Raw genomic sequence first — 27467 nt, forward strand, 5'->3', positions numbered from 1 at the left:
TCACATGTCAGCAGGGGTTGTGTTGTCTGCACGGAGCAGTGTGAAATAAGCTATTTGAGGTATGTGTTCGGCTGCTATTTTTGACGACGTTTGTGAAGACGAATCAAGAATGCCAAATAAAGCGCTTCATTTAGAGAGCTGGCGAACGAAGTTGAGAAATTCTCACCGGATGAAAGGTGTAAATTGCAACACAGAGATTCATTTTCAGTTCCGCTCTGATGTCTGTGGTGTTAATTTAGTTTTATTTAGAAGTTAGTAGCACATTTTGTGAATGGATGAGTCTCAATGACCTGACAAGGCTTTACCTGCAGGAAGCACAAGGTGCTATAAAGACACTTCTGTAAATTTAAATTATATGAATTGCCAAGGTCTAATCTGAAAAATGCGAACATAAGGCAAGAAAGTGGAACTATAAAGATTATTACTATTATTTGAGACAGGGTGTATTATGAAAAGTACTGTACAAATAAATTTGGATTGATTGTAATGATTTGTTTTATTTATTTGCTTAATTTTCTCTCTCTCTCTCTCTCTCTATATATATATATATATTAGAATATAATACATTTTAATGATCCTATATATATATATATAGGACCATTAAAATGTATTCTATTCTAAAAAATAAATATGAATATAATTTTTTTTTTTTTTTTTTCCCTTTTTGTATTGTGGTAATTTGTATTGTGTATTTGTGGTGAATTATACTTAACTGTTTATTTTATTTTAATTTATTTTAATTTAATTTAATTTTTTTATTTGATTTGATTTTAATTTATTTTATTTTGTTTTAATTATTTAAGTAATTTCACAATGCAAGTAGGAAATAATTATAAAAGTACCTGTTATTTTCTTTGTGCAAAATATTATATACAGTATTATTTAGAGTAAATTTTGCCTCGGGTACGAAAAAAAAAAAAAACTTTTATTTACTTAAACTTAACTTAAAATTATATAAAAAATATATATTATTATAATTAATGCATTCATTAATTTCTTTTGGTATTATTTAGTCTTTTTATATTTTTATAGCTTGTTATTATTTATTGGTAAATTAATTATTTATTAATGCATAAATATTTATTTATTTAAGTGATTTATTATTTATTAATGAATAATTAATTTATGTATTAATATTTAGAATAGTTTATTTTCTTTCTTTTTCCTTTATTTTTATATTTTTCACTCATAATGTTATTACTTAAACTTAATGTTGCCTTGGCGACTGACTGTTTTTTAATCTAATAATTTTGTTTTATCTTAGTTTTTAGCTTTATTTCAGCTTTTTTTAATTGTATTTTATTGGATTTTGTTTTATTTCTCAGCTGTAGTTTAGCTTTTTAAAATGTAATTTTATTTTTCATCTTTATTTTAATTTTTTATCTAATAATTTTTTTTATTTTAATTTTCATCTTTATTTCCGCCTGTTTATTGTATGTTTATTATTTGTCAGTTTTAGTTCAGCTTTTTATTTTATTTTAAAATATAATAAAATAAATAGACTTTTATTTTAGAGATTTTCTTGAAGAGATATAAATGTGTCAATTTAAAAATTAATACAATTTTAAAAATAAAATGTATACATATATTGTATTTGTAATATAATGTAAATGTCATTTTATTTTGTGGTGAAATGTTGTCCAGGCAAGTTCTGTGACATTCACTCATATGCAGTCAGGTACATGAACTTAAAGTTTGTGTGTTTGTGTGAATGGAAGTGTGTTCAGACTCTTTGGACTGAATAAAAACTGTGGCCCCTCTGGTCTCTGTGGCCCTGAGCTAATCTCACTCTCATACAGCTTTAAACAAACACACTCACAACCTTTTTAACCCCTGCAAACACACATACACAAGCTACACACTCACTAGCTCTCTCTCATGGCCAACATATAAACACACACACACACGCCCCACTAAACAACCTCTTTCTCACTTTCAGGCTCTTGCTAAAAGCACCCTTGTCCCTGAAATATTAAGCGCGGCTCTGGGGAGACTGGGAGAGGGAGAGACATTTGTGACAGAAACACAGACAAGCAATTTGAAATGGATTTTAGGGACGATGTACCTGGTGAATGCGTTTAGAATATTTAGTGCTCTTTGCTAAGCCAGGCATAACTATGAGGATTACTAACAACTGCATAGCAATATACTAAAAACTATTTATAAAGTGTTAGAAATGCCCAGCAACCACCCAAAATAAACTAACAACAGAATAGCAATGCACTAAAATGCACTACATTTAGGGATGCACTCAAAAGCACCCGGAACTACTTAGCAACCGCATTACAATACCCTGGCAACCACCATCAACACTAACTACTCTGCATATTCTTAGAATTGTTTTATTTATACATTTTAATGTTTTTTTAATGTACTTTTGTTATCATTCTTTTAAAATATTTATATGTAGTTTTTGTTTTAATAATTGTAGTGCTTAAACTTAATGTTGCCTTGTTGACTGTTTGATTTTTTTTTTTTTTTTTTATCTAAAAATTTTGTTTTATTTTAATTTTCAGCTTTTTTTCAGCATTTTATAGTATTTTAATTTTATTTTGTTTTATTCCTCAGCTTTTAAAATAAACGTTAAAATGTATTTATTTGGAGCTGTTATCAGTGTTATTTTGGTATTTAGTATTTGTATAGCGTTTATTAATATTTAGAATTGTTTTATTTTTGAGTTTCACTTTTCATTTAAAATTTAGTACATTTTTTGTGATTTCTTTTTTTTTAATTGTCCTTTTTTCAATTTTAGTATAAATGTTTTTTTTCAAATATTTATATGTGGCTTTAATTTATTTTAATGTTTTATGATTGTAGTACTTAAACTTAATGTTGCAATGGTGATTGGCTGTTTAATTTTTAGTTTTATTTTAATTTTAACAATTTGTGCTTTTCATTTAAATTCCAGTACATTTTTGTGTTTTTCTTTTCTTTTTTTTAATGTAACTTTTGTCATTTTTATTATCACTGTTTTTGAAATATTTATATTTAGCTTTTTTTTTAATAATTTTTTTTTAATTATTTAATTTTTACATTTTTTAAAAAAAATAATTTTAGTACCTAAACTTGATGTTGCATTGGTGAGTGTTTAATTTTTTTTTATCTAATAATTCTGTTTAATTTTTAGCATTTTATTGTATTTTAATTTCTTTTGTTTTATTTGTCAGCTTTAGTTAATCTTTGTTTAAAATTTAATTTAATAAATATTTGTTATTTATTTGGAGCTGTTATCAGTGTTATTTTGGTATTTAGTATTTTTATATTTTTATGCCATTTATTAATATTTAGAATTGTTTTATTTTTAAATGTGTAATTTTTATTTAAATTCCAGTACATTTTTGTGATATATTTTTTAAATGTACTTTTGCCATTTTTATTATCACTGTATTTAAATAATTATATGCAGCTTTAATTAATTTAATTTTTTTAATTATTTTTTTTTGTAATTATTTAATTATTACATTTTTATTTTATTTATTTATTTATTTTTTAATAATTGTAGTACTTAAACTTAATGTTGCATTGGTGACTGTTGGTGAATTGGTGAATTTTTTTTTATCTAATAATTTTATTTTATTTTAATTTTCTACTTTATTTCAGCATTTTATTGTATTTTGATTTCTTTAGTTTTATTTGTCAGCTTTAGTTAAGCTTTTTAAATGTATTTTATTTTTAATTTTATTTTATTTTGTTTTGTTTATTTTATTTTATTTTTTAATTACCAAAAATGTTTTTTTAAATAATTTTAGTTACAGATAACAACACTAACTCTTATAGTTTTAAAATGAATAGTTTGTTTTTCATGTTATTTTAAGAGGCATACACACATAATGGTGTATATGCATATGATTATATGCGTGTCATTTCTATTTCCCTGCGTTCTGTCATCTGAAGTCTCTCCCTCATGTGCTGAACCCTTTCATTTGATAGCTGACTCGAAAATATGCCGTATATCAAGTTAGTGACCCACGTGTCATCTCGTCAGAGGCCGTGCGAAGTCAGTAATTATACCCTGATCAGACGGCATGCAATTACGTTCAGTTTGAACATGTTATGGCGTTTTTGTAACAAGACGTTATGAAACGAGACGAAAACCCTCTCAGTCACTTTTCCCACACTGGCCCTTTCCTCACATTCCTGGATGTTGATGGTTTCCATAGCAACAACCCCTCCTTCTCGCAGCCGAAAGATGCAGACGGCGCTCTGCGGACCCTTTGCGATGGACCATAGTAACGTCCAATCTATTCCTCCTCACTGAACTGCTGTAAACAGCAATTTTCTGAGCCAGTTGTCAGTTTGCCGTCTCCTCCCAGCTTTGGTGGCTCTGCATTTCTACCTCTCCGATTGAGAAGTGTGACGCATTTGTCAGCATGTTGCACGTTTGTTGAGTTTAGTTGCTCATCTGTAGTCGGTAATTTCATTGCAGTGGACTTCAGCGCCCTGCTTATACATTATTCATAATTTATGTGACAGTCATCTCTGCTTATATCCCGTCAGCAGTCCTCACATCAGCCTGAGCACTCGAGTTCATCTCTTTCGACAGCTGCAGGCTTTTTACCTCCTCAGTCATGTTTTTAGAGTTTTTGTTGAGTCTGTGACATTTTCGCATTACACACTTTTTCTTTCTTTTTTTCCTGTCCTGACCCATCAGAAATGCTTTAGTTGAAATATTCCAGAAAGAAGAAATTGTTGTTGTTTCAGAATGCAAAATCAGGGAGTTCTTTTTTAAAATGAATTTAAAAGGTTTGGTATAATGTTTGTGTATATGTGTGTGTGTGTGTGTAATATATTTATATTATTTATTTATTTTCATTTAATGTTGCTTTTGTTTATTTCCTTTATTTATTTATTTGTTTATAATGTGTGTAGTATATATCACATATAACATATATAGCTCAATATGTGTAAATATGTTTATAATTATGCATCTCAGCTTGAAAAACAATTAATACCCTTTTAGATAAATTACATAAATTGCTGTGAATGCAGTTTTATGGTTATTTATTTATATACTTATTTATTTCCATTTAATTCTATCCATACAATATATTTATTTATTTATTTCCATACAATATATGTAGTATATATTTTATTATATAAAATATGTAGGCTGATATGAAAAAATACTTTTATAATTATGGATATCAGCCATTGAAAAACCCATTAATACCCTTTTTACCTGTAAATATACTATGGAAGTAAAATAGGTTGTGAGAACATGTATTTATTTATTTAAATAATGTTTATATGCATATAATATATGATATACGTCAACCTATTTATGAATATGCATATCAGCTATTGAGGAACCCATTAATACCATTTTTACTTGTAAATATATTATGGAAGTAAAATAGGTTAAAATAGGTAAATAGGTGGTTGTGAGAACATTTATTTATTTATTTATTTTAATACAGTATATTATATTATATTATATTATATTATATTATTTATTTATTTGTTTATTTATACCTTTTTACTTGTAAATGTAGGTTGTGAGAACATTCATTTATTTATTTATAAATAATATTTATTTATTTCCATACAATTTGTATAGTATATATTTTGTTATATAAAATATATAGGTTGATTTGTATCAGCCTATTTATAATTATGCATATCAGCCATTGATAAATCCATTAATACCATTTTTACCATTTTACATTTATTACATATTATGTAAGTAAAATAGGTTGTGAAAACATTTATTTATATTTATTTGCAAAAAATAATATATTGTATGAAAATAAATAAATATTTATTTATTTATTTTCATACAATATATTATTTTTTGCATATAATATATTATGTATTTATGTATTTGTTTGTTTGTTTGTTTGTTTATTTATTTATACCTTTTTACTTGTAAATATATTATGAAAGTAAAATAGGTGGTGAGAACATTAATTTATTTATAAATAATATTTATTTATTTCCATACAATATATTATTTGTTTCCATATAATATATATATATATAGTATATATTTTGTTATATAAAATATATAGGTTGATATGTATCAGCCTATTAATAATTATGCATATCAGCCACTGAAAAACCCATTAATACCATTTTTACTTGTAAATATATTATGTAAGTAAAACAGGTTGTAAGAACATTTATTTATTTGCAAAAAATAATATATTGTATAAACATAAATTAATATTTTTTTATTTTTTTATTTTCATACAATATATTATTTTTTTGCATTTAATATATTATTTATTTATTTATGTATTTATTTCTTTTTTACTTGTAAATATATTATGGAATTAAAATAGGCTGTGAGAACATTAATTAATTAATTAATTAATTCATTCATTCATTCCATTTTACTTGTCAAAAAATTATTTATTTCCATACAATATAAGTAGTATATTTTCTTATGTAAAATATAAAGGTCATTGTGTATAAATGCATTTATAATTATGCATACTAGCTATTGAAAAACCCATTAGTCTCTATTTTACTTGTAAATGCATTATAGAAGTAAAATGGGTTGTGAGTACAGTTTTATAGTGACATTAAATGTCATTTATAGTAGTCATAATGTACCGGACGGTGTTTAGCTGTAGACTGGTTTTGACCGCTTTTTTGTCCAAATGTTCATTGAATTTGAATGAGTTATGATTAGGTACGTTTTTAAGAAGAATATCTGCATCAGTGAGACAAAGATCGTCTGTGAGATTTAGTTTTCTTTCTTTAACAAGAGCTGGCTAACGTCCGTGTGAGGTAATTCCCGCTAAATGAATCACTTCACACAAAAGACACAATTTGATTACCAGTGACGTCATACGAGAAAATTTCAATGAGCGATTAACATCTTGTCACCTCCTTAATTGGGGTCACACGCAAAGGCCACATCGGAAACTGTGAATACTTTATGTGTGCTGGGCTTCTTTTGTTTTATGTTTGTGAGAACCGAAGAAGGAAGTACTGTGAAAATCATATGATAACTGAAAGCACTTTTCACAATCAGGAGGATAGAAATGTGATTCATTTACAGTTTTCTAGTTTTTTCCTTTCGATTTCACAAAAAAGCAAAATAACTAAAAAGCAAAATGGCTAGTTAATAGATAATTTCCTCATTTTGATGAATTTGAATGAGGACATTTATTTATTTAGACTACTGTGGTTTAAGATTATCTATGTAGCCAGACGCCTCATCATTTACTGAGAGAAATATTCTCACCTCGCAGACACTTTAGTGTCCATTAGTAAAAATATGAATCACTTTGGGTTTGACTGGTCTGATCTAATTTTCTTTCTTCTCATTTATCTTTTCATGATCATCTTTTCAACTAAGAAGCATTAATAGAAACCTTTGCTTTCTGCATTGGCTGCTTTTGAAACAGCAAAAAAAAAAACAAAAAACATAACTGACAGTCATGACAATATTGCATCTGAAACTGGCTACATTGTCTTTATAATTTATTGAGACTTTTAAAGTATGCAAAACAGAGAACATGCGTGTTGATAGTTTGCATGATAGGTGCAATGAAATAAAATGATTTTCTGTCTTTTTCTTTTTTTTTTTTTCTGATTCTGATCTAGCTTTCTGTAAATAGATCCAGTAAGTTTGACAGTTCTCCAAGTCGATGGACTCTAAGTGCTTGGTTTTGTTTTATCCCTGTTGTTATTTTAGATTAGTGTTATATAACTCAATTGTAGGCAGAGATTCAGAGATGCACACGGGTCTCTTTCAGCGCTGTCAAAAGAACAATACACACAGAGAGATCCACTATTAAATATTTTTTTTTAGATCTGAACTGTGGTTTGGCAGTATGTAAGTGCATCATGCAATATGTAAGTGCAAAAAGTCTCATTTAACGGATGGATTTAATTTGGAATTCATTTTTTATAGTCTGCTCTCAGAGCCAGACGGGTTTTTGATCTATTATTCCTTCAACATGAGAATGAGTTGTGAAGGATGTCTATTACATTTCTACTCATCCTGTCCTTCCCCTTCTTGCCGTCTCAGACGGCACTTCACCATGGGCCAGCTGCACCCCTGTGTGAAGAATGAGACGTATTGATGGGAATGATCTTTCTTGGGGTCATGTTAAATCATTAATGGCAGCTATATGTTAGTCGTACCTTCCTGTCTGCCACATGGGGGCCCACAGTCTGGCAGCACCTATTTTATGAAGCTTTCAATTCATTCCCATCTGTTAAGGGTACAAAGGATTCCTTTAGTTTGTAGAACAATTAACAATTAACTTAGTAGTAGTAGTAGTAGTAGTAGTAGTAGTAGTAGTAACAATATTAATAATAATTTAAATGTAACATTGTGTATTCTAAATATTCCTAAAGCTTTATATATATATATATATATATATATATATATATATATATATATATATATATATATTTGATGGATGTATACTATGTGTTGAGAGCATTCACTCAGTGCCATTATAATAATAATAAACAGTAATAACAACAATAATATTAATGTATTTATTTCATATTTTGTATTATTACTATTGTTATTTATGATTTATATTTTTACTGATGATTTAATGTAATAGTAATTATTTATAACATAATTAATTTATTATAACAAATAATTATTAATAAGTAATTTGTTATTAATATTATTATTATTAATAATATTAAATAATGAATATTAATTACTAAAAAAATATAATATATAATCTACAAAAATATACCAATAATAAGAATAATAAAATAATTATTACTATTATTAATGCAAAATGATAAACGTTGTTAATGTTATTAATGCTAAATATACTAAAAGTTAATTTTTACTTGAATAATAATAATAATAATATAAATTAGTGTTGTCAAATCGATTCGTCGACTTTTTTATTTTATGTATGTTGTATGTATAAAATATTAATAATATAAATTAGTGTGGTCAAATCGATTCATCGCATTTATATTTTTATTTTAAATATGGTTTATATATAAATTATTAAGAATAATAATAAACAATAATATTAAAGTATTTATCATATTTTGTATTATTATTTTATTTGTTTATTTTTTTATTTGATTCATAATTTATATAACAATATTTATCCATTTATAATTAAATAATTAAATACATTAAATTATTTATAATTATTAATATTAAATATTTATAATTTGTATTGTTAATAATAACATTATTTATAAAAATACAAAATGTTATAAATGATAATAGTAGTAGTAGTAGTAATAATAATAGTAATAATTATTATTATTGTTAATGCAAAATGTAATTAATTAATTACTACTAAAATTGATTTTTTTTTAAACTATATAAATATAATAATAATAATAATAATAATAATAATTATTATTATTATTATAATAATCATATAAATTGGTGCTGTCAAATCAATTAATCGCAATTAATCAAATCCAAAATAAAAGTTTGTGTTTACACAATAAATATATGTATGCTGCGTATATATGACTTATATTATATGTAAATATATATATTACATATATTTCTTAAATATATGCATGTATTTGTTTATTTATTATATATGTATAGAAATATACACAGTGCACACGTTGTTATTATTATTATTATTATTATTATTATTATTATTATTTATATACTTTAAAAATCTCATTATGGATGATAACAAGATATTTGTATTTGTTTTTGTACTATATTTTTGTTGATTCTAATGTGTTAGATGCCTGTTGCTCAGTGCAGCAGGGATTCTTTCCGAACGTTTGGATCTGATTGTGACTGCACCGGGATCATTGGTTTTATCGGAAAGTCTGTGAGCTGTGAATTGATGGCAGAGTGAGGCCGTAAACATTTTTATAGACAGAGCAGTAAGTCAATACGACGCTCACCTGTGGAAACAGAGCTTAAAATAGACCGATCGTTAGCCATGCACGTCTCCCCTCATGATGTACGGACGCTCCGATTATTTGCCTTGTTAAATTTATATCTGCCTCTGGGCTAGAGACCTGTGAGTGAGGATTGTGCGTAATTTCACCCATGGGGCTCTCAATGCACTTTAGATACATTGATGATCTGCTGATTTATGAGGTGTGCTGTTGGCTCTTAAAAACAGTGATGTTTCAGGAGTTTTGAAAGCTCATTCAATCGGATTTTAGTGTCATCTATTTTATAAAACATTGTTTACAAGCATATTTAAATAATTGTTTTTTTTAAGATAATACTTTTTTGATTATTATATTAAAATTGTAATGCTTATTTTTTAATTATAAAAATTAAATAATAGTATAATATTAAAATGATAAATAAATGTATAACATTTAATATTATTATTATTATTTATGAAATGTTTACTTAAAAATAGTTATTACTATTATTGTTTTATATATGAATTAAGGTGCAGTTTATAATGTTATAAATAACTTTTATAATGCAACATTTTAACCAAGTTAACATTTTAATTTTTGTTTTATTTTATTGTATTTTATATTTTATTCCAGACATTTCAAAATATAAAATATATAATAAACAATTTAAAAATGTTTATATTATATTATATTATATTATATTATTATACTTTTTTTTCCTGCTGTCACAGCAATAAAATTAAACGTTCTCTTTCTCTCTCCACAGAGAAAAAAGAAGTGACCCAGAGTTTGGAAAACTACACGTCAAAGTGTCCAGGTGGAATGGAGGTGATCAACCTTCCTGACGGACTCAAACTTCCTCCTGTTCCCTTCACCAAACTTCCCATCGTCAGGTGAGAGGGCATTTTTTTTCCCCCTGACATCCTTGTACCAAAACCAGTCATCATTTAATTGTGTACGACCATATTCAACTCCTACTCTGATCTTTGGTATTAAACAGTCTGGTTTTTGCTTCTGCCCCTTTAAAGATTCCATATATGAAGTAGATGATTTGCATATGTGGGAGGTCTTATGTTAATGAGCTTGTGGTTGTCACTTCATGCAGCTTAGCTTCAGTTAATGGTTTGTGTTATTTTATATCAAACATTTTTAAGACAATTTTGAAATAGTCTAATATGTCTGTTTTGTTTATTTGAACACTTTTATCCCAGTGTCCTCTCATATGCTTTTGATGGTGTATTTCCACAGTTCAATGTCTGAAAAATGACTCTTTAACTTTGGTTTAAAACATCTTTGAAGTTTGTTGGCCTGTGAGCCATAAGAAAGCTGTATGCAAATTAAATACGCAGCTTTCATTTGTTTTATTCTCCCCAAATTAAACATTTTAATGGGAAGCGCAAAACTTCACGTATCCTTTCATCTGTCCCGAGGAAGTTGCTGATGTTCTTTGTGCGTAGGAAAGAAAGGACTATAAATGTGTTTAACAGATGTATTTCATAATCCCACCAGTGGATAAAGCTCAACATGCTCACTTGATTGAAGTCTCCATTTCTCCAAGCGCTCCTCTCTGAAGAGTTGTTCAAATTCCTTAATTTATTCTTAAAGGGATATTTAATTATAAAACTTCAGACAAGGAGTTTTTCTCCTGATATTTATCTCCGTCCTCACATGTCATTAACATGCAATGTCTTGCTCGTTGGCTTCTGCCAAAATCTACACAGAGGGCGAATTTTAGGCATTTTTTTTTAAGAAGCTCTGTAATGAAATATTGCTGTTTTGCGAGAGATTGATGTCTTATAGGAAAGAATACATGCCAGTATTAAACTGCTCTGATTGCTGTTCAGCAATGTTGTTGCTCTGGCAACAGTGTTATAAGACATTTAGGCTTTAAAGCAGAGTTGTTCATTGTTCAGAATCAAGTGAAAGTTCACAGTGATTCCTTTTTTTCCTTTTCTATGAATATCTGGGAATAGGAAGGGTAGAAACAGAACTGAGGAGTGTTGAAAGCTGGTCAACGCTTGAGAGCTTGATTTAGAAACTCAGAAGGAACACAGACCAATGCCGGCCTATTTTTATTTTTTTTTTCATTGGTTTTTAATATTCCCTCTTTCTTACTACGTCTAGCTTATGTTATATGTAGTGGTTGCTGGGGTGTAGTGAATGGATGCTAGGGTGGTTTCAGGTTTTTTTTTTTGGCTTGTTGCTAAAGTGTTTTCGGTGGTTTTGAGGCTGTTGTGGGTGGTTGTTTGAGGTTAGGAGTGGTTTTCTAGGGTTTGAGTGGTTACTAGGGTTTTGGGATGGTTGTTATGGTGTTTGGGGGGGTTGATCGGGTTTGGGGTAGCTGCTAGCATTTTGGGTGTTGTGAATGGTTACTAGGGTTTTAGGGTGGTTGCTAGGATGTTTGGGGTAGGTGTTGAGGTGGATACTAGGGTTTGGGCTAGCTGCTAACATTTGGGGTGGTTGCTAGGGTTTTTGGCTTTCAGTTGAAGTGTTTTGGATGGTGTTGTGGGTGGTTATTGGATGTTTGGTTTTCTAAGGGTTGAGGTGATTGCTAGGGTATTTTATGTGGTTACTAAGGTGTTTGAGATGGTTGTCAGGGTGATTGTTAGGGTTTGGGGTAACTGCTAAGATTTGGGGTGGTTACAAGGTTTTTGGCGTGTTGCTAGAGTGTTTTTACATGGTTTTTGAGGTTGTTGTGGGTGGTTTTCTAGGATTTGAGGTGGTTGCTAGGGTGTCCGGAGTGGTTGTTAGAATTTGGGGTTGCTGCAAGGCCATTGGTTACAGGTGGTTACTACGGTTTTTAAGGTGGTTGCTAAATTGGTTGGGGTGGTCGCTAGGTTTTGGGGTAGCTGCTGGCATTATAGAGTTTTTAGATGGCTGTTGTGGATGGTTGAGGGAGGTTTTGGGTGGTTTTTTATGGTTTGAGGTGGTTGCTAGGGTGTCTGGAATGGTTGTGGGTGGTTGTTAGCATTTGGGGTTGCTGCAGGGGTGTTGTGAGTGGTTACTATAGTTTTTAGGGTGGTTGGTAGGGTGTTTGGGGTAGTTGGGGTGAGTGCAAGGGTTTGGGGTAGCTGCTAGCATTTGGGGTTTTTGACTTGTTGCTGAAGTGTTTTAGGTGGTTGTTGGAGTTTTTTTTGGGGGGGTTCGAGTTGTTACCTGGGTTTTTAGTGGGGTAGCTGCTAGCATTTGTTTTAAAATTGTATTTAGGTGTTTTTAAGGTGGATTTTTATCATTGTGGTGTTGTTGGGCCCACGCACTGCTAAGACACATTTATATGCAAACATCATGTATAAATACGTTTTCCACCTGATGTTCCGTTTAAGGGTGGTTGCTAAGATGTTTGGGTGGCTGCTTGAGTTTTCGGGTGGTTGTGTGTGGCAGCTTACTGATTTCAGTCCAGTGAAATTAGATTTTTTTTTTTTCTATCCTGATCTGTATGATTTCAGTATAAGACTTCTTTTTAGCCCATTTTATTGTCCACCAGGTAAGAATTGTAAGTCTGATCACATAGTAGAATACTAACACTCCTCTTACATGGTTTGAGGAATCATTTATGTCCAATCGCACAAGCACCGTGGGAAGAGTTATGTGCCGAATTTTAGTACTTGAGGTTTGTCGGTTAATTTTCCAACATTTAACCTGAGAGTTCATCCAAAAATGAACATTCTGTCATCTTGTTCTTCCAAAATATCCTCTATGCAGTTCTGCAGAAAGAAAGTCAAAAAGTCAGACAGGACTGAAATGACATAAAGGTGAAGACCATAACAGAATTTAAATGTTTGGTTGAACTATTCCTTTAAATATGGCTGAATATTCTAGAGCTTGTGTTGTAATTGTTAAAGCAGGGCTGTGATGATGGATGAATTTTTTCCGCCCCATTGTTTTAGTTTTGCAGATGTGGCTGCTAGGGTGTTGTGGGTTGTTGTTAAGGTGTTTTGGGCTGTTGGTAAGGTGAAACCTAAAGCTGCAGTTGTGCTCTCACACTAAATGTGTTTCTCTTAGCCACATTATTTCCCTTCTCAACAGTAATATATTATGAAATGGTTATTAAAAATGTGCCACTGAGAATTATTACAAACTTAAGTGTTGCAAAATCTAATTTTACATCCAAACGGTTGTTAATCTACACCAGAGTGTAGTTATGAACTGCATAATTCTGGAATCATTATAAATGCTGCATGTGCAACGTGCATCAGACCTAATTAACTTTTTTTTTTTCAAACAGCAGTTAAGTAATTCATCATTTCATGTTGTTTCATAAATTTTACACTACTGTTCAAAATTTTGGGGGCTGTAAGATTTCTTTTAATAATTTTATTCAACAAGGATGCATTAAATTGATTATCCACTGCACTCTAAAAACTCTGGGTTAAAATCAACCCAATTTTGGTTACTTTTAAACCAAGGGCTGGATTCTTGCTAGTTCTTGAGGCCTAACTCTCCCTGTTTTTCGATTGATTCTTTAGATCCGTGTCTCTGTTGAACCTGCCAGTGAGTCTGCGTCCCCATAAGGTGAAAGGCCTTCTGGGACAGGGCATGTCCAGCGCCAGTCCATTCATCTACTCTCCAATCACGATGCACAGCCGAGGAGACGAGCGCTCGAAGAAGATCGGTGAGTTGTTTTTCTCCTCAGATCTCTCTTAAACTTCCTCTGTGTGAGTTATTGTTTTCTCTGAGACTTTAATTATGGTATATTAGCATGATCTTTGAGTTTTCACCTCACACGCTGTTTATGCAGGCTGGTATTGCTCTGATGGGCTTTCGCAGCGATCTTAATTACTGTTTAAAAGACTCTAAACTGAACACACACCATTGTGCTTCCACGTGGTCTGTTTGATTCATGTTTATGACAGGCGCTGTCATTAAGTTGTCTCTTTCCCTGTTGGCAGTCGGAGGCGGCTGGAAGGAGTTGAAGTGTTTTCTGGATCTCTTAAGCAGCATCACACAGCACAGGCTCTATTATTTATAGACTTATTAAGGCAAATAGCAGAACACTTTGCCACATTAAAAATACTAGGCAGTGTACTTGTTTAAAAACTCAACCCATAGTGACTAGCTGGAACAGTGGTGGTAGCACATGTTAAAATGATGGTGCTTTGATACAGTATGCGCCATAGTATCTTATTGATATACCATGGTACACAATGAATACAATGAATATACCATGGTATATAAATATCATAATCAAACAGTATCATGATATACATTAAAGTATCATGGTACAGTGGTGGTAATACTGTGGTAACACTAAAAGTGTTTCTGTTAGCCACATTATTTCCCTTCTCAACAGTAATATATTATGAAATGGTTATTAAAAATGAGCCACTGAGAATTATTACAAACTTAAGTGTTGCAAAATCTAATTTTACATCCAAACGGTTGTTAATCTACACCAGATTGTAGTTATGAACTGCATAATTCTGCAATCATTATAAATGCTGCATGTCCAACGTGTGGTAATACTGTGGTACTTATATTATGCTGATTTGATTATATTCATACACCATGGGTTTTATATGCAGTACCATGGTACTGTGACAGTATTTCATGATAATACATCAATTCTTTGACACATATCACAGTTTCATATGATAATTGCATGGTACTCCAAACAACTTCTAGTAGTTTCATTGTAGTTTTTGGTATTTTCATTGTAGGCTTGTTTGTAAGTGTGGTACTTAAAGGTACTTCAACAAATTAATTTGATAACTGTATATATCAAAATACCATGGTACAGCAAGTTTGGTAACACTGTAGTACTTCGGTATATTAATATTTATCATGGTAAATCAAAAATGTTATTACCATATTATTTTATACACCTTACACCTGTTAGTACAGGTTGTTAAATAATGATAATACACTGCATAATTTAATATAATATAATATAATATAATGTAATGTAATGTAATGTAATATATTTTGATATTACCATGGTACATATCCAGAAAATGTATCCAGAAGATGTTTTTAGTTTTTGATTTATTTATTTAATTTCATCAGCTTTAGTACAATATAATATAATATAATATGATATAATATGATATGATATGATATGATATGATATGATATAATATAATATAATATAATATAATATAATATATTTAGGTATTACCATGGTACATATCCAGAAAACATATATATATATATATATATATATATATATATATATATATATATATATAATTGCATCAGTTTTGATGTCAAATAATCTAATCTAATATAATATATTTTGGTACTGCAATGGTACATTAAAAAAAAACAAAACAAAAAAAAAACATGGTTTTTATTTATTTACTTTTTAAAATTTCATCAGCTTTGATGTCGAAGTGATGTCAAAGATAAATCACTCTAATAATCATTCACTCAGTCTTCATGTCAGTGAAATGTCTATTTATAGTTCAGGCTCCTCCAGATTCATATTGAATTCATGGACTGTATCTAATCTCTCACTCTGAGCGTAACTTTTTTTGAGTTCTATTGTTTTGTGTCGGATGTGTGGATTTTTTGGGTGTATTTTTGGATCCTAGGGGCCCTGAGGAACTGGCAGGAATTTTATGAAGACAGATGGCTGTTCAGTATGAGGTTGCCCCGACTTTTCAAACAAATCATGTTGTATAAGAGTCAGATGGCTGTTTCCAGCCTGTCTTATTTCATTCTGCCAAAACCCACCAACGTCTGCTGCGAGTGCTCGTTTTTCTATTTTTTTCCCCCTGTGCTATCCCATGACCACTTGGATACTCTCAATGGTCCCGATTTCACTCTCAATTACGTCGGAGCAGTTAGTCAACTGCTTCCGTCACAGGTCGTGATTAGTCACAGGTGGGCGGGGAGAATCGACACAGGTGGGCACTTTCCTGAAGACTTCGTCTTTCTGCTGTTGAAGCGAGGTTTGAGTTGTCTCAATTTCCGGTTGATTACACAAGCACCTAGACGTCAAGAGATTGTTTTCCCAAGAGGGATGGAGGGAGCAAAAGAATAAAATTCACATTCAAAACAGAATCATTCTGGTCGTTTACATAATTGAATCATTTCCAGTCAGGGTCAAATTAGAGCCACGTACTTCCATACTTCCACATAATTTCAGGTACAGCTTCACTGAAATGCCACTTGGACTTGTTTGGCTTTGCCTTCAGTTAAACCAATCAGATCCTGCTTTATTTTCTTTTAAAAAATGTTGGAGTATTTGCCTTTTTAGTGGCTTTTGCAAGTCAAGCAGCACTGTTTTTTTTAATGATTATGCTTATTAGTACAGAGTAAAAGACGATTTTTCAAAATGATAAATAAAACGGATTGTTGGAGTACAAGAAAAAACTTCAGTTTTTCTACAAACTTTAATGTCTAATTCAGTGTGTTACTTGCCATTTATTTGTAATTGTTTATGAAATTTACTAGCAATTGCTGAGTGAAAATTGTTTTAACACCATTTTTTTCAGTATAATTTTAACATGATTTTTGCCTGGCAGGTAAAAAATCTTCAACATGACACCAGATCCTTTTCTGCTTTCATTAATGATGCTTTGCAAATGTGAGTGACTCTTATGAGCTAATGCTTTAATGAATCATTCAGAAAAACTCACAAGATGCCAGTTTGAATCAGTCTGATGACTCTTTACCTATTGAACTCACTGATTCTTATGAGCTGTTTCTTTATTGAATCTTTCAGAAAGACTCACAAGATGCCAGTTTGTATCAGTCTGATGAGTCTTTACCTAAAGAACTCACTGACTCTAATGAGCTGTTTCTTTTATGAATCGTTCAGAAAGATTCACAAGATGCCAGTTTGAATCAGTCTGATGAATCTTTACTTAATGAACTCACTGACTTTCATGAACTGATTCTTTAATGGATTATTCAGAAAGACTCACAGGATGCCAGTTTGTGTCAGTCTGATGAATCTTTATCTATTTAACTTACTGACTCTTATGAGCCGTTTCTTTAATGAATCATTCAGAAAGACTCACAAGATGCCAGTTTGAATTAATCTGATGAATCTTTACTTAATGAACTCACTGACTTTTATGAACTGATTCTTTAATGGATCATTCAAAAAGACTCACAGGATGCCAGTTTGTATCAGTCTGGTGAATCTTTACCTAAAGAACTCACTGACTCTAATGAGCTGTTTCGTTTATGAATCGTTCAGAAAGATTCACAAGATGCCAGTTTGAATCAGTCTGATAAATCTTTACCTAATGAACTCACTGATGCATATGAGCTGATTCTTTAATGAATCGTTCAGAAAGACTGACAAGATGCCAGTTTGAAACTTGCATTGGTGTGGATGTTCATGAAAATGTGTTATGCATTTAAGTGTTTTTTTTTTCTTGGTAATAAATGCCACAGACTGGACCTGTTGCTCTACTAAAAGTCTATTTATAGCCTTTCTAGGTCCAAAAGATGGATGCCACACCTGACATCTATGTCCAGTAACCATTTATTTGCTCTCTGTTTGCACCCCCATCTAGTAATCACAAAAGTCCTTCACCTCACAGTCGTGACAGGACATCACAGCTCTCGTATTCTTCCAGCACCAGCGGCTGTGTCTCAAATCCTCGAAGTCCCGTTTTCCTCTAGCAATTTCAATTATTCATTTGCTTCTTGCTTAACGGCTCCCACGCACTTTGCGGTGTCAAACGCGGCTTGTAAATGAGCCGCATTATGCGATCCTCCTTCTTGTTTGATTGGTACAAGCCTGCTTAATAACTTCCCAGAATGCCACAGGCAGGAGGGGATGTGTCACGCCTGTCTCGGGGTAAGCCAGGCACCCAAGGCTAACGTCTCTGAGTCACACACTTTCCCTGACAGAAAAATCTTTTGGCCGATGAAAAATGTCACTTGTTTGTTGTTTTGCCGTCAAGGCTCCATTGGTTTGAATATTTTATGTGGCGATGACGTGCCGCTGCCCTGCATAGCTCTAAATTTGGCCAGGCTGCATGTAATGAGCACCCAGGTTTGATTTGAGAAGCGAAAAGAACATGTTTGCATTGATTTTGGTTTGTGTGTCTGTTTCTAACTCTGTGGTGTTGATATGTAAGCTAGTTAGTGCGTGTTTGCGACGAATCATCTATAGATGGTGTTTTCTTTGCTGTTCTGTTGCTCTCTTGTTCTTGCCAAAAAGCAGTCTGACTCACACACACCAGATGTCTCTGGAGAGAAGACCTTTATCAAAGTGAGCAGCCTACACACACATCGAAGCAGGGGTTTTGTGAGGTACATTTAGTCGTGCATTAACTAACTCAAAGTATATGTGCGTAATGGTATTTGACTGATGAGATTGAAGTAGGAAATGTATTTGAAACATTTGCCTAATTATTTTGAGGAATTATTTCTTGTGTGCAACTTGAATAGGGATGAGGGATAGCGCAAATAAATAATTAATTCTGGTTCCAGTAATGATTCAGGAAGAAATATTGGGAAAAAATGCAATCCCTTTGCCAAATTGTGAGAGAATTAAGCAGTTCTTGCAGAAAGTGCAGAAACTTTTTAATGATTTTTCATTGTTTTTTTTAGGGGTGGCATAGGTGTAATCCAATAACTGGCCTTCTGTGGAACACAAAATAAGATATTTTCAAAAATAATTTTCCATATAATAGTAGTCAATGGGGATGTAATTCCATTTTGGACATTTTTTGATTCAGTAAAACCTGGCTTATCAGAATAATTTGTTTTGTAATAATGATTCCGTACAAAGAAACGTAATTTAATCTATAGCATTTTTAATTCACTCAAAAGAACCAGTTTACAGTATAAGAATCTTTTGTTTGGGAGTGACAAATGTCTTTGATTCATTGAAATGAATCTGCTCATGAGAATCATTTATTCCAACCACTCATTCATAACAAAAAAAAAGAACCCATTTATAGGAATCATTTGTTCAGGAATCTAGAATGTTTTTTATTCATGTTTAAGAATCATTTGTTTGGTTATGTGTTTGATTCACTAAAAAGATTTGGGTTGTAAGAATCATTTGTTCTGGTATTTATAATAATTTTTGACTTACTTAAAAAATGTCTAATGAGATTCATTCATTCTGAAATGTTTTTAATTTAGAATAGAGAATTGAATAATTTTTTTAGTCACTAAAATGAACTGGTGTATGAGAATCATTTGTTCAGGAATCTGGAATGTTTTTGATTCACTAGAAGAACTTACTCATAAGAATCAGAGAAAAAGAAATGGCTTTTAAGAATCATTTGTTTTGGCATCTGAAATGTTTTTGATTCATTAAAAAGAATGGTGTCGATTCATTTATTCTGAAATGTATTTAAATTAGTATAGAGAAATGGCCTATAAAAGTCTTGTTGTCAGGAATGTTTTTTTTTTATTCACTTAAACTGGTGTATTAGAATAATGTTTTGGGGGAAGGGGGGTATCTGGAATGTTTTTGATTCATAAGAATCATTAGTTTGGTTATGTCTTTGATTCACTAAAAAGAACCGTCTCATGAGATTCTTTTTTTCTGAAATGGTTTTAAATTAGTATAGAGAATTGGCTCATAAAAGTCTTGTCTTCAGGATTTTTTTAGTCACTTAAATGAACTGGTTGTATAAGAATCATTTGTTCAGGAATCTGGAATGTTTTTGATTCCAAAAAATTAACTTACTTATAAGAATCATTAGTTTGGTTATGTGTTTGATTTTAAGAGTCATTTGTTCTGGTATCTGTAACAGTTTTTAATTCACTGAAAAGAACCGCCTCATGAGATTCATTAATTCTGAAATGTTTTTAAATTAGCATAGAGAATTGGCTCATAAAAGTCATGTCTTCAGGAATGTTTTTCTTTTTACGTAAATGAACTGGTGTATAAGAATCATTTACTCAGGAATCTGGAATGTTTTTGAGTCACTAAAATGAACTTGCTCATAAGAATCATTAGTTTAGTTATGTGTGATTCACTAAAGGGATTTGGCTTATGAGATTCATTTGTTCTGATATCTGTAATAATTTGATTCACTGAAAAGAACCGTCACATAAGATTAGTTCATTCTGAAATGTTTGTAAATTATATAGAATTGGCTCATAAAAGTCTTGTCCCCAGGAATGTTTTTTTTTCCCCACTTAAATGATCTGGTGTATAAGAAACATTTGTTCAAGAATCTGGAATATTTTTGATTCACTAAAACGAACCATCTCATGAGATTTGTTCATTCTGAAATGTTTCTAAAATTAGTACAGAGAATTATCTCATAAAAGTCATGTCTTCAGGAATGTTTTTAGTCACTTAAATGAACTGGTGTATAAGAGTCATTTTGTTCAGGAATCTGGAATGTTTTTGATTCACTTAAATGAACATACTCAAAAGAATCATTAGTTTAGTTATGTGTTTGATTCACAAAAAAGAATTGGCTTAGAAGAATCATTTGTTCTGGTATCTAATAATTTGGTTTACTGAAAAGAACTGTCACATAAGATTAATTCATTCGGAAAATTCTGGAATATTTTTGATTCACTAAAACGAACCATCTCATGAGATTTGTTCATTCTGAAATGTTTTTAAAACTAGTACAGAAAATGATCTCAAAGAAGTGATGTCTTCAGGAATTTTTTTTTTTTTTTTTTTTTTTACTTAAATGAACTGGTGTATAAGAATAATTTGTTCAGGATGTTTTTGATTCACTAAAATGAACTTACTCATAAGAATCATTAGTTTGGTTATGTGTTTTATTCACTAAAAGAATTTGCTTTTAAGAATCATTTTTTCTGGTACCTGTAATAATTTTTGATTCACTGAAAAGAACCGCCACATGAGATTAATTCGTTTTGAAATGTTTTTAAATTAGTGTATTGAATTGGCTCAGAAAAGTCTTCAGGAATGTTTTTAGTCACTTAAATGAACTGTTGTTTAAGAATCTTTTTTGATTCATTGGAACCATAATGTTGGTTATGTGTTTGATTCACTAAAATAAATTGGCTTATAAGAATCATTTGTTTGGGTATCTGGCATGTTTTTGATTCACTAAAATGAACTTACTAATAAGAATCATTAGTTTGGTTATGTGTTTTATTCATTAAAATAAATCTGCTTATAAGAATCATTTGTTCTGGTTTTTTGGAATATAATTGATTCACTGAAAAGAACTGTCTCATGAGATTCATTCGTTCTGAAATGTTTTTAAATTAGCATAGAGAATTGGCTCATAAAAGTCATGTCTTAAGGATTGCTTTTTTTAAACGTAATTGAGCTGGTGTATAAGAATCATTTACTCAGGAATCTGGAATGTTTTTGATTCACTAAAATGAACTTACTCATAAGAATCATTAGTTTGGTTATGTGTGATTTACTAAAGGGAATTGGCTTATAAGATTAATTTGTTCTGGTATCTGTAATAATTTGGTTCACTGAAAAGAACCGTCACAGATTTGTTCATTCTGAAATGTTTTTAAATGATATAGAATTGTCTCATAATATCTTGTCTTCAGGAATTTTTTTTTTCCACTTAAATGATCTGGGGTACAAGGAACATTTTTTCCAGGAATCTGGAACATTTTTGATTCACTAAAACGAACCATGTCATTAGATTCGTTCATTCTGAAATATTTTTAAAAATAGTACAGAGAATTATCTCATAAAATTTGTGTCTTCAGGAATGTTTTAGTCACTTAATGAACTGGTGTATAAGAATCATTTTATTCAGGAATCTGGAATGTTTTTGATTCGCTTAAATGAACTTACTCAAAAGAATCATTAGTTTGGTTATGTGTTTGATTCACAAAAAAGAATTGGCTTAGAAGAATCATTTGTTCTGGTATCTAATAATTTGGTTTACTGAAAAGAACTGTCGCATAAGATTCATGACTCATAAGAATCATTGCAAAGAATTTGCTTTTAAGAATCATTTGTTCTGGTACCTGTTATAATTTTTGATTCACTGAAAAGAAACGCCACATGAGATTAATTAGTTTTGAAATGTTTTTAAAATAGTGTATTGAATTGGCTCATAAAAGTCTTCAGGAATGTTTTTAGTCACTCAAATAAACTGTTGTTTAAGAATCTTTTTTGATTCATTGGAACCATTATTTTGGTTATGTGTTTGATTCACTAAAATAAATTGGCTTATAAGAATCATTTGTTTGGGTATCTGGCATGTTTTTGATTCACTATAAAGAATCGGCTCATGAGATTCATTCATTCTAAAATGCTTTTAAATTAGTAAAATGTAGTGGATTGTTTCTTTAGTAATGTTTTTGTTCTTTAAAATGGTGATTAGGCGTTGGAAGATACTGGTTGCTGTTTATATAATGCTGTAGATGCAGTAGTTGTGTGATGGTTTAGTGTGTTTTACACTCCTGGCTGTGCAAAAAAGAAATCCTACTCATATCCCAGTGGTCCTGCTTGTACTACAGTACATTGTTTTCTTGCAGCGTTTAAACTCAAAACCCTGTTTACACACCTGTGATTCAATCTTTCAGACAGCCCGCAGCTTTTTGGAGAGAATCCATCGGTTAGGCCCAACACAAATCTCGCAGCTTGGTCCAAATTCAATTTCAGGAAGTTCCTTTGGAATCTTCTCAAGCTTTGTCTCTCTAGCGTGTTCCTTTTTAGAAAGTTTGACAGCCACCCTCACAAAAGCCACCCTCGCGAAAGCTTCCGTAAATTTTTTAGGGCGTTTTGGTTCTCTGGACAATACCGAGAGTGAATTGTCAGCGCTAAGGGGCATTTAGCATTTCGGCCCGTTCTTCTCCTCCTCTACCTCTCTCGTTTCTGCCTGTGATCAGATATCAGAGTTAACAGCCGCCTCTGCTCATCTGTCCAGCGCCGCGGCTGCAGACTAACAGAATATTTAATGCTCTGTGTAGCGCTTCGCCTTCCACGTCAGATTCCATAACCGAGATTGATGCTTGCTGTAAAATAAAGGGGGTTATATAACAGGAGATGGGCTTTCCTATAATTGCACAGGCGGAGAATGGGTTTCGAGGCCGCCAAGTTCTGCCTGATTCTGTTTGCGTCTTGAATCATAAAACGAGAGCGATGTCTTTCTTGACTACATAGGAAAGTCTTACCAGCCGAGGGAGGGGAGATTAGGTCTCTCTTGACGTAAAGTCAATTTCTTTATCTTATGGAGTGTGCGGAGTTTTGTAAGGTTAGTGATCAAAGTCGGCGTGTAAATTGTCTTCTCGAAATGCCATCGATTTTAAATCGAGAGATCATTATTTCTGCAGACTGTAGTGCTTCATAAAACCACTAAACATAAGAAGGCTTCTTTTATGTATAATAAAACAATACAATTTATACATCCAAAGAGTTTTGAGACTTATTGTGACTTTTATTTGCCTGTAACTAAAGCAGAATTTATAGCAACACACGCCAATATTGTGAAATATTATTAAAATTTAAAATAGCTGTTTTCTATTTGAATATATTTTAAAATGTAATTTATTTCTGTGATGCAAGCTGAATTTTCAGCATCGTTACTCTAGTTTTCATTGTCACACGATCCTTCAGAAATCATTCTAATAAGCTGATTTGGTAAAAGATTTCTTGTTAATATCAATGTTGACAACAACAAGACAAACTTTATTTGTTTGAAATAGTATTTTTCAGGATTAGAAATGTCTTTACTGTCACTTCTGATCAATTCAGTGTGGTCTTGCTAAATAAAACTAATTTCTATTTAAAAAAAATCTCTTCCTGAACCCAAACTGTTGAACTGTAGTGCATACACTACCAGTCAAAAGTTTTTGAACACTAAGATTTTTAATGTTTTTTTAAAGAAGTCTCTTCTGCTCACCAAGCCTGCATTTATTTGATCCAAAGTACAGCAAAAACAGTAACATTTTGAAATGTTTTTACCATTTAAAATAACTGTTTTCTATTTTAAAAATGTAATTTATTGCTGTGATCAAAGCTAAATTTTCAGCATCATTACTCCAGTCTTCAGTGTCACATGATCCATCAGAAATCATTCTAATATGCTGATTTGCTGTTCAAAGCAATTTTATTATTATTGTTATTATCAATGTTTAAAACAGTTAAGCACGTTTTTCAGGATTCTTTGATGAATAAAAAGATCCAATGATCAGCATTTATCTAAAAAAAAAAGCTTTTGTAACAATATACACTATACTATTCAAAAGGTTTGAGGCAGTAAATTTTTTCCTATAAGAAATTATAGAAATTAATACTTTTATTTAGCAAGGGTGCTTTAAATTGATCAAAAGTGATGATAAAGACATTTATAATGTTTATAACAAAAGATTTCTATTTTAGATAAATTCTGTTCTTCTGAACTTTATATTCATCAAAAAACCTGGAAAAAATCTGCTGTTTTCAACATAATAATAATAAAAAAAAAAATTGAGCAGCAAATCAGAGTATTAGAAAGATTTCTGAAGGATAATGTGACTGGAGTAATGATGCTACAAATTCAGCTTAGAAATCACAGGAATACATTTTAAAATCTATTAAAATAGAAAACAGTTAATTTAAACAGTAAAAATATTTTTAAATGTTACAGTTTTTGCTGCACGTACAATCAAATAAATGCAGGCTTGGTGAGCAGAAGAGACTTCTTTAAAAAAAAACATTAAAAATATTACTGTTCAAAAACTTTTGACTGGTAGTGTGTACACTACAGTTCAACAGTTTGGGTTCAGTCATATTTTTATAGAAATTAACAGTGTTATTTAGCAAGACCACACTAAATTGATCAGAAGTGACAGTAAAGACATTTATGTTGCAAAATACTATTTCAAACAAATATTGTTCATTTAAATTTTCCTTTATCAAAGAATTCTGAAAATAAGTATCAAGTTACAGTGACACTGAAGAATGGAGTAAGAACTTACTGTTCAAAAACCTTTGACTGATAATGTATATTTAGAATTTGAGTAAGTTCACTGGTTATACTTCACAATACTTTTCTGTATATTCATAAGTGACGATATACTTCACAAGTCCCATGGAAGATGCTTTTTTGGAGCTTGAACACTTCTGATATCTTCCACGTACGAAAGAACCAAAGCTTTTGCAAAGACAGAACTTTAGGTGAACTATTCCCATTTAACAACACTGTGTTTTAAGCTTTCTTTCTCAGAGCTTTTGGTAATGGACTAGTCAAGATTACTGTCTGCTCTTACGATACGTCTTAAAACTGATTTTTCAAGTACACCCGTGTGTCACATCAGGGTGTATATTTTTCAGTATTAGTAAAGAAAATCATGAAGTTCAGATTTCCTGATGCTCTCTGGAGGTGTGTCGTGTAAAACTCTCTTGCTTAACAACTTGTTATTGATGGCTGTTTAATTTGGGGATCATTAGATGAAAACACACATGGCTGTTGGCTGTTTTGATTTAGATTAAATATTCATTATTTTATCAGGAACGGATGCGGATGCGGTCGACTCCCCTCAGAGAGGGGAATCAGACTTCAGCCGTATCAGAGCGAACTCTCCAGCAGCCCGATAGAAAACCCCAAACACTGTTCAATCTCAGCCTGATCCACACAGCCAAAACTCATTTTCTAAATGTATGACTTGTTGTGCATAGAGGAACCATCTGCCTTCAAGCTGCCTCTCATACAGTGAATATATTTACTCTTATTCCCAGAGAAGAGGCCAGCATCCTTTAGGTGTGTGTGAGAGATAGATGAGCCGAAGGGAAGTCTGTATCTATTTTCGCCCATGCTGGATAGTTAAGATTGGATTGACGACTTCTCCCAAATGCAGTGAATGTTTGCTCATAGCTGATATGAAACTCTCAGCTTTGATCAAAATTTTGACTTCATTAACCAGTCGGGATTCAGTCTTGAAACTCTCGTCCATGTTCAGTCTGTTAAAGAGTTTCAAAACTATATGCACTTTTTGATCAAAAGTGACAGTAAGGACAGATGGAATGATTTCTGAATGTATCATTTGACACTGAATATTGGAGTAATGATGCTGAAAATTCAGCTTTGCATCAAAGGAATAAATTATATTCTAAAATGTATTCAAATAAAAAACAGTTATTTTAAATGATTTCTAATAAATGCAGGCTTGGAAAACATAAAAATCTTACAATTTTCAAGCAGGCTGTGAAAATAAATCTGTATCATTAATCCTTTTGATCTTTTTATTTTTAATTTTTTAAACAATTATATCTTTATTTATAATATTATATATAATAATTTACTAATTTATTGTGATGTATATATTCGTACATACATATTTTTATCTTAATGACCTATTCCGACTGTCAGCAACATAATTGGAGAGGTTTTGTATGGAGTCTCTGGTTATGCTGCAGAGATCTCTGCTGTGATGCAAGCCAGCACATCTGAATATTTGATATTCAGTCCAAAAGGAGCCTCTTTGTATGCAAAGGCTGTAAAACTGCTGGTTATGAGCCAAACAATTCTTCCTCACCTCAAGGCTGCTATTAACAAAACACCCCGCCGCAATTTTAAATGGCACATTCAGAGATGAAAACAAGCAAGCTGCATTTAAAGATTCCCTGATGCAGTAAAAAGAAAGTTTCTTCATCAAAGGGCAAAAAAAAAGAAAAATGTGTTTCCCTTAATTATTAATTGCTTTGAAAAGATTTTTATGCATCTGTATTTCCACTTCTAACCACAAAGGCCATAATATGAATTGCAGAATGAAATAAGCTGTTTGTGCAATGAAATAATTATTCATCTAAACAGTTTGTGTTCAGATAGGCTGTTTCATCACATCTATCCAGGATTTGTTCA

The 27467-nt window shown here is 31.2% G+C and overlaps 1 protein-coding gene across 2 annotated transcripts in view; it reads left to right on the plus strand.

Annotated features, from left to right (window-relative positions):
- Window positions 1-27467, plus strand: part of trappc9 (trafficking protein particle complex subunit 9) — a 275482-nt gene that overhangs the window by 32877 nt on the left and 215138 nt on the right. For both annotated transcript variants that reach the window (XM_051136711.1, XM_051136712.1), the window contains 2 exons: window positions 10562-10688; window positions 14262-14407. In XM_051136711.1, coding sequence (XP_050992668.1) covers window positions 10562-10688; window positions 14262-14407 — 273 coding nt within the window. The remainder of the gene's footprint in view (window positions 1-10561; window positions 10689-14261; window positions 14408-27467) is intronic.

This window comes from Labeo rohita, chromosome 19 (assembly GCF_022985175.1).
Source record: "Labeo rohita strain BAU-BD-2019 chromosome 19, IGBB_LRoh.1.0, whole genome shotgun sequence".
Taxonomy (NCBI): domain Eukaryota; kingdom Metazoa; phylum Chordata; class Actinopteri; order Cypriniformes; family Cyprinidae; genus Labeo; species Labeo rohita.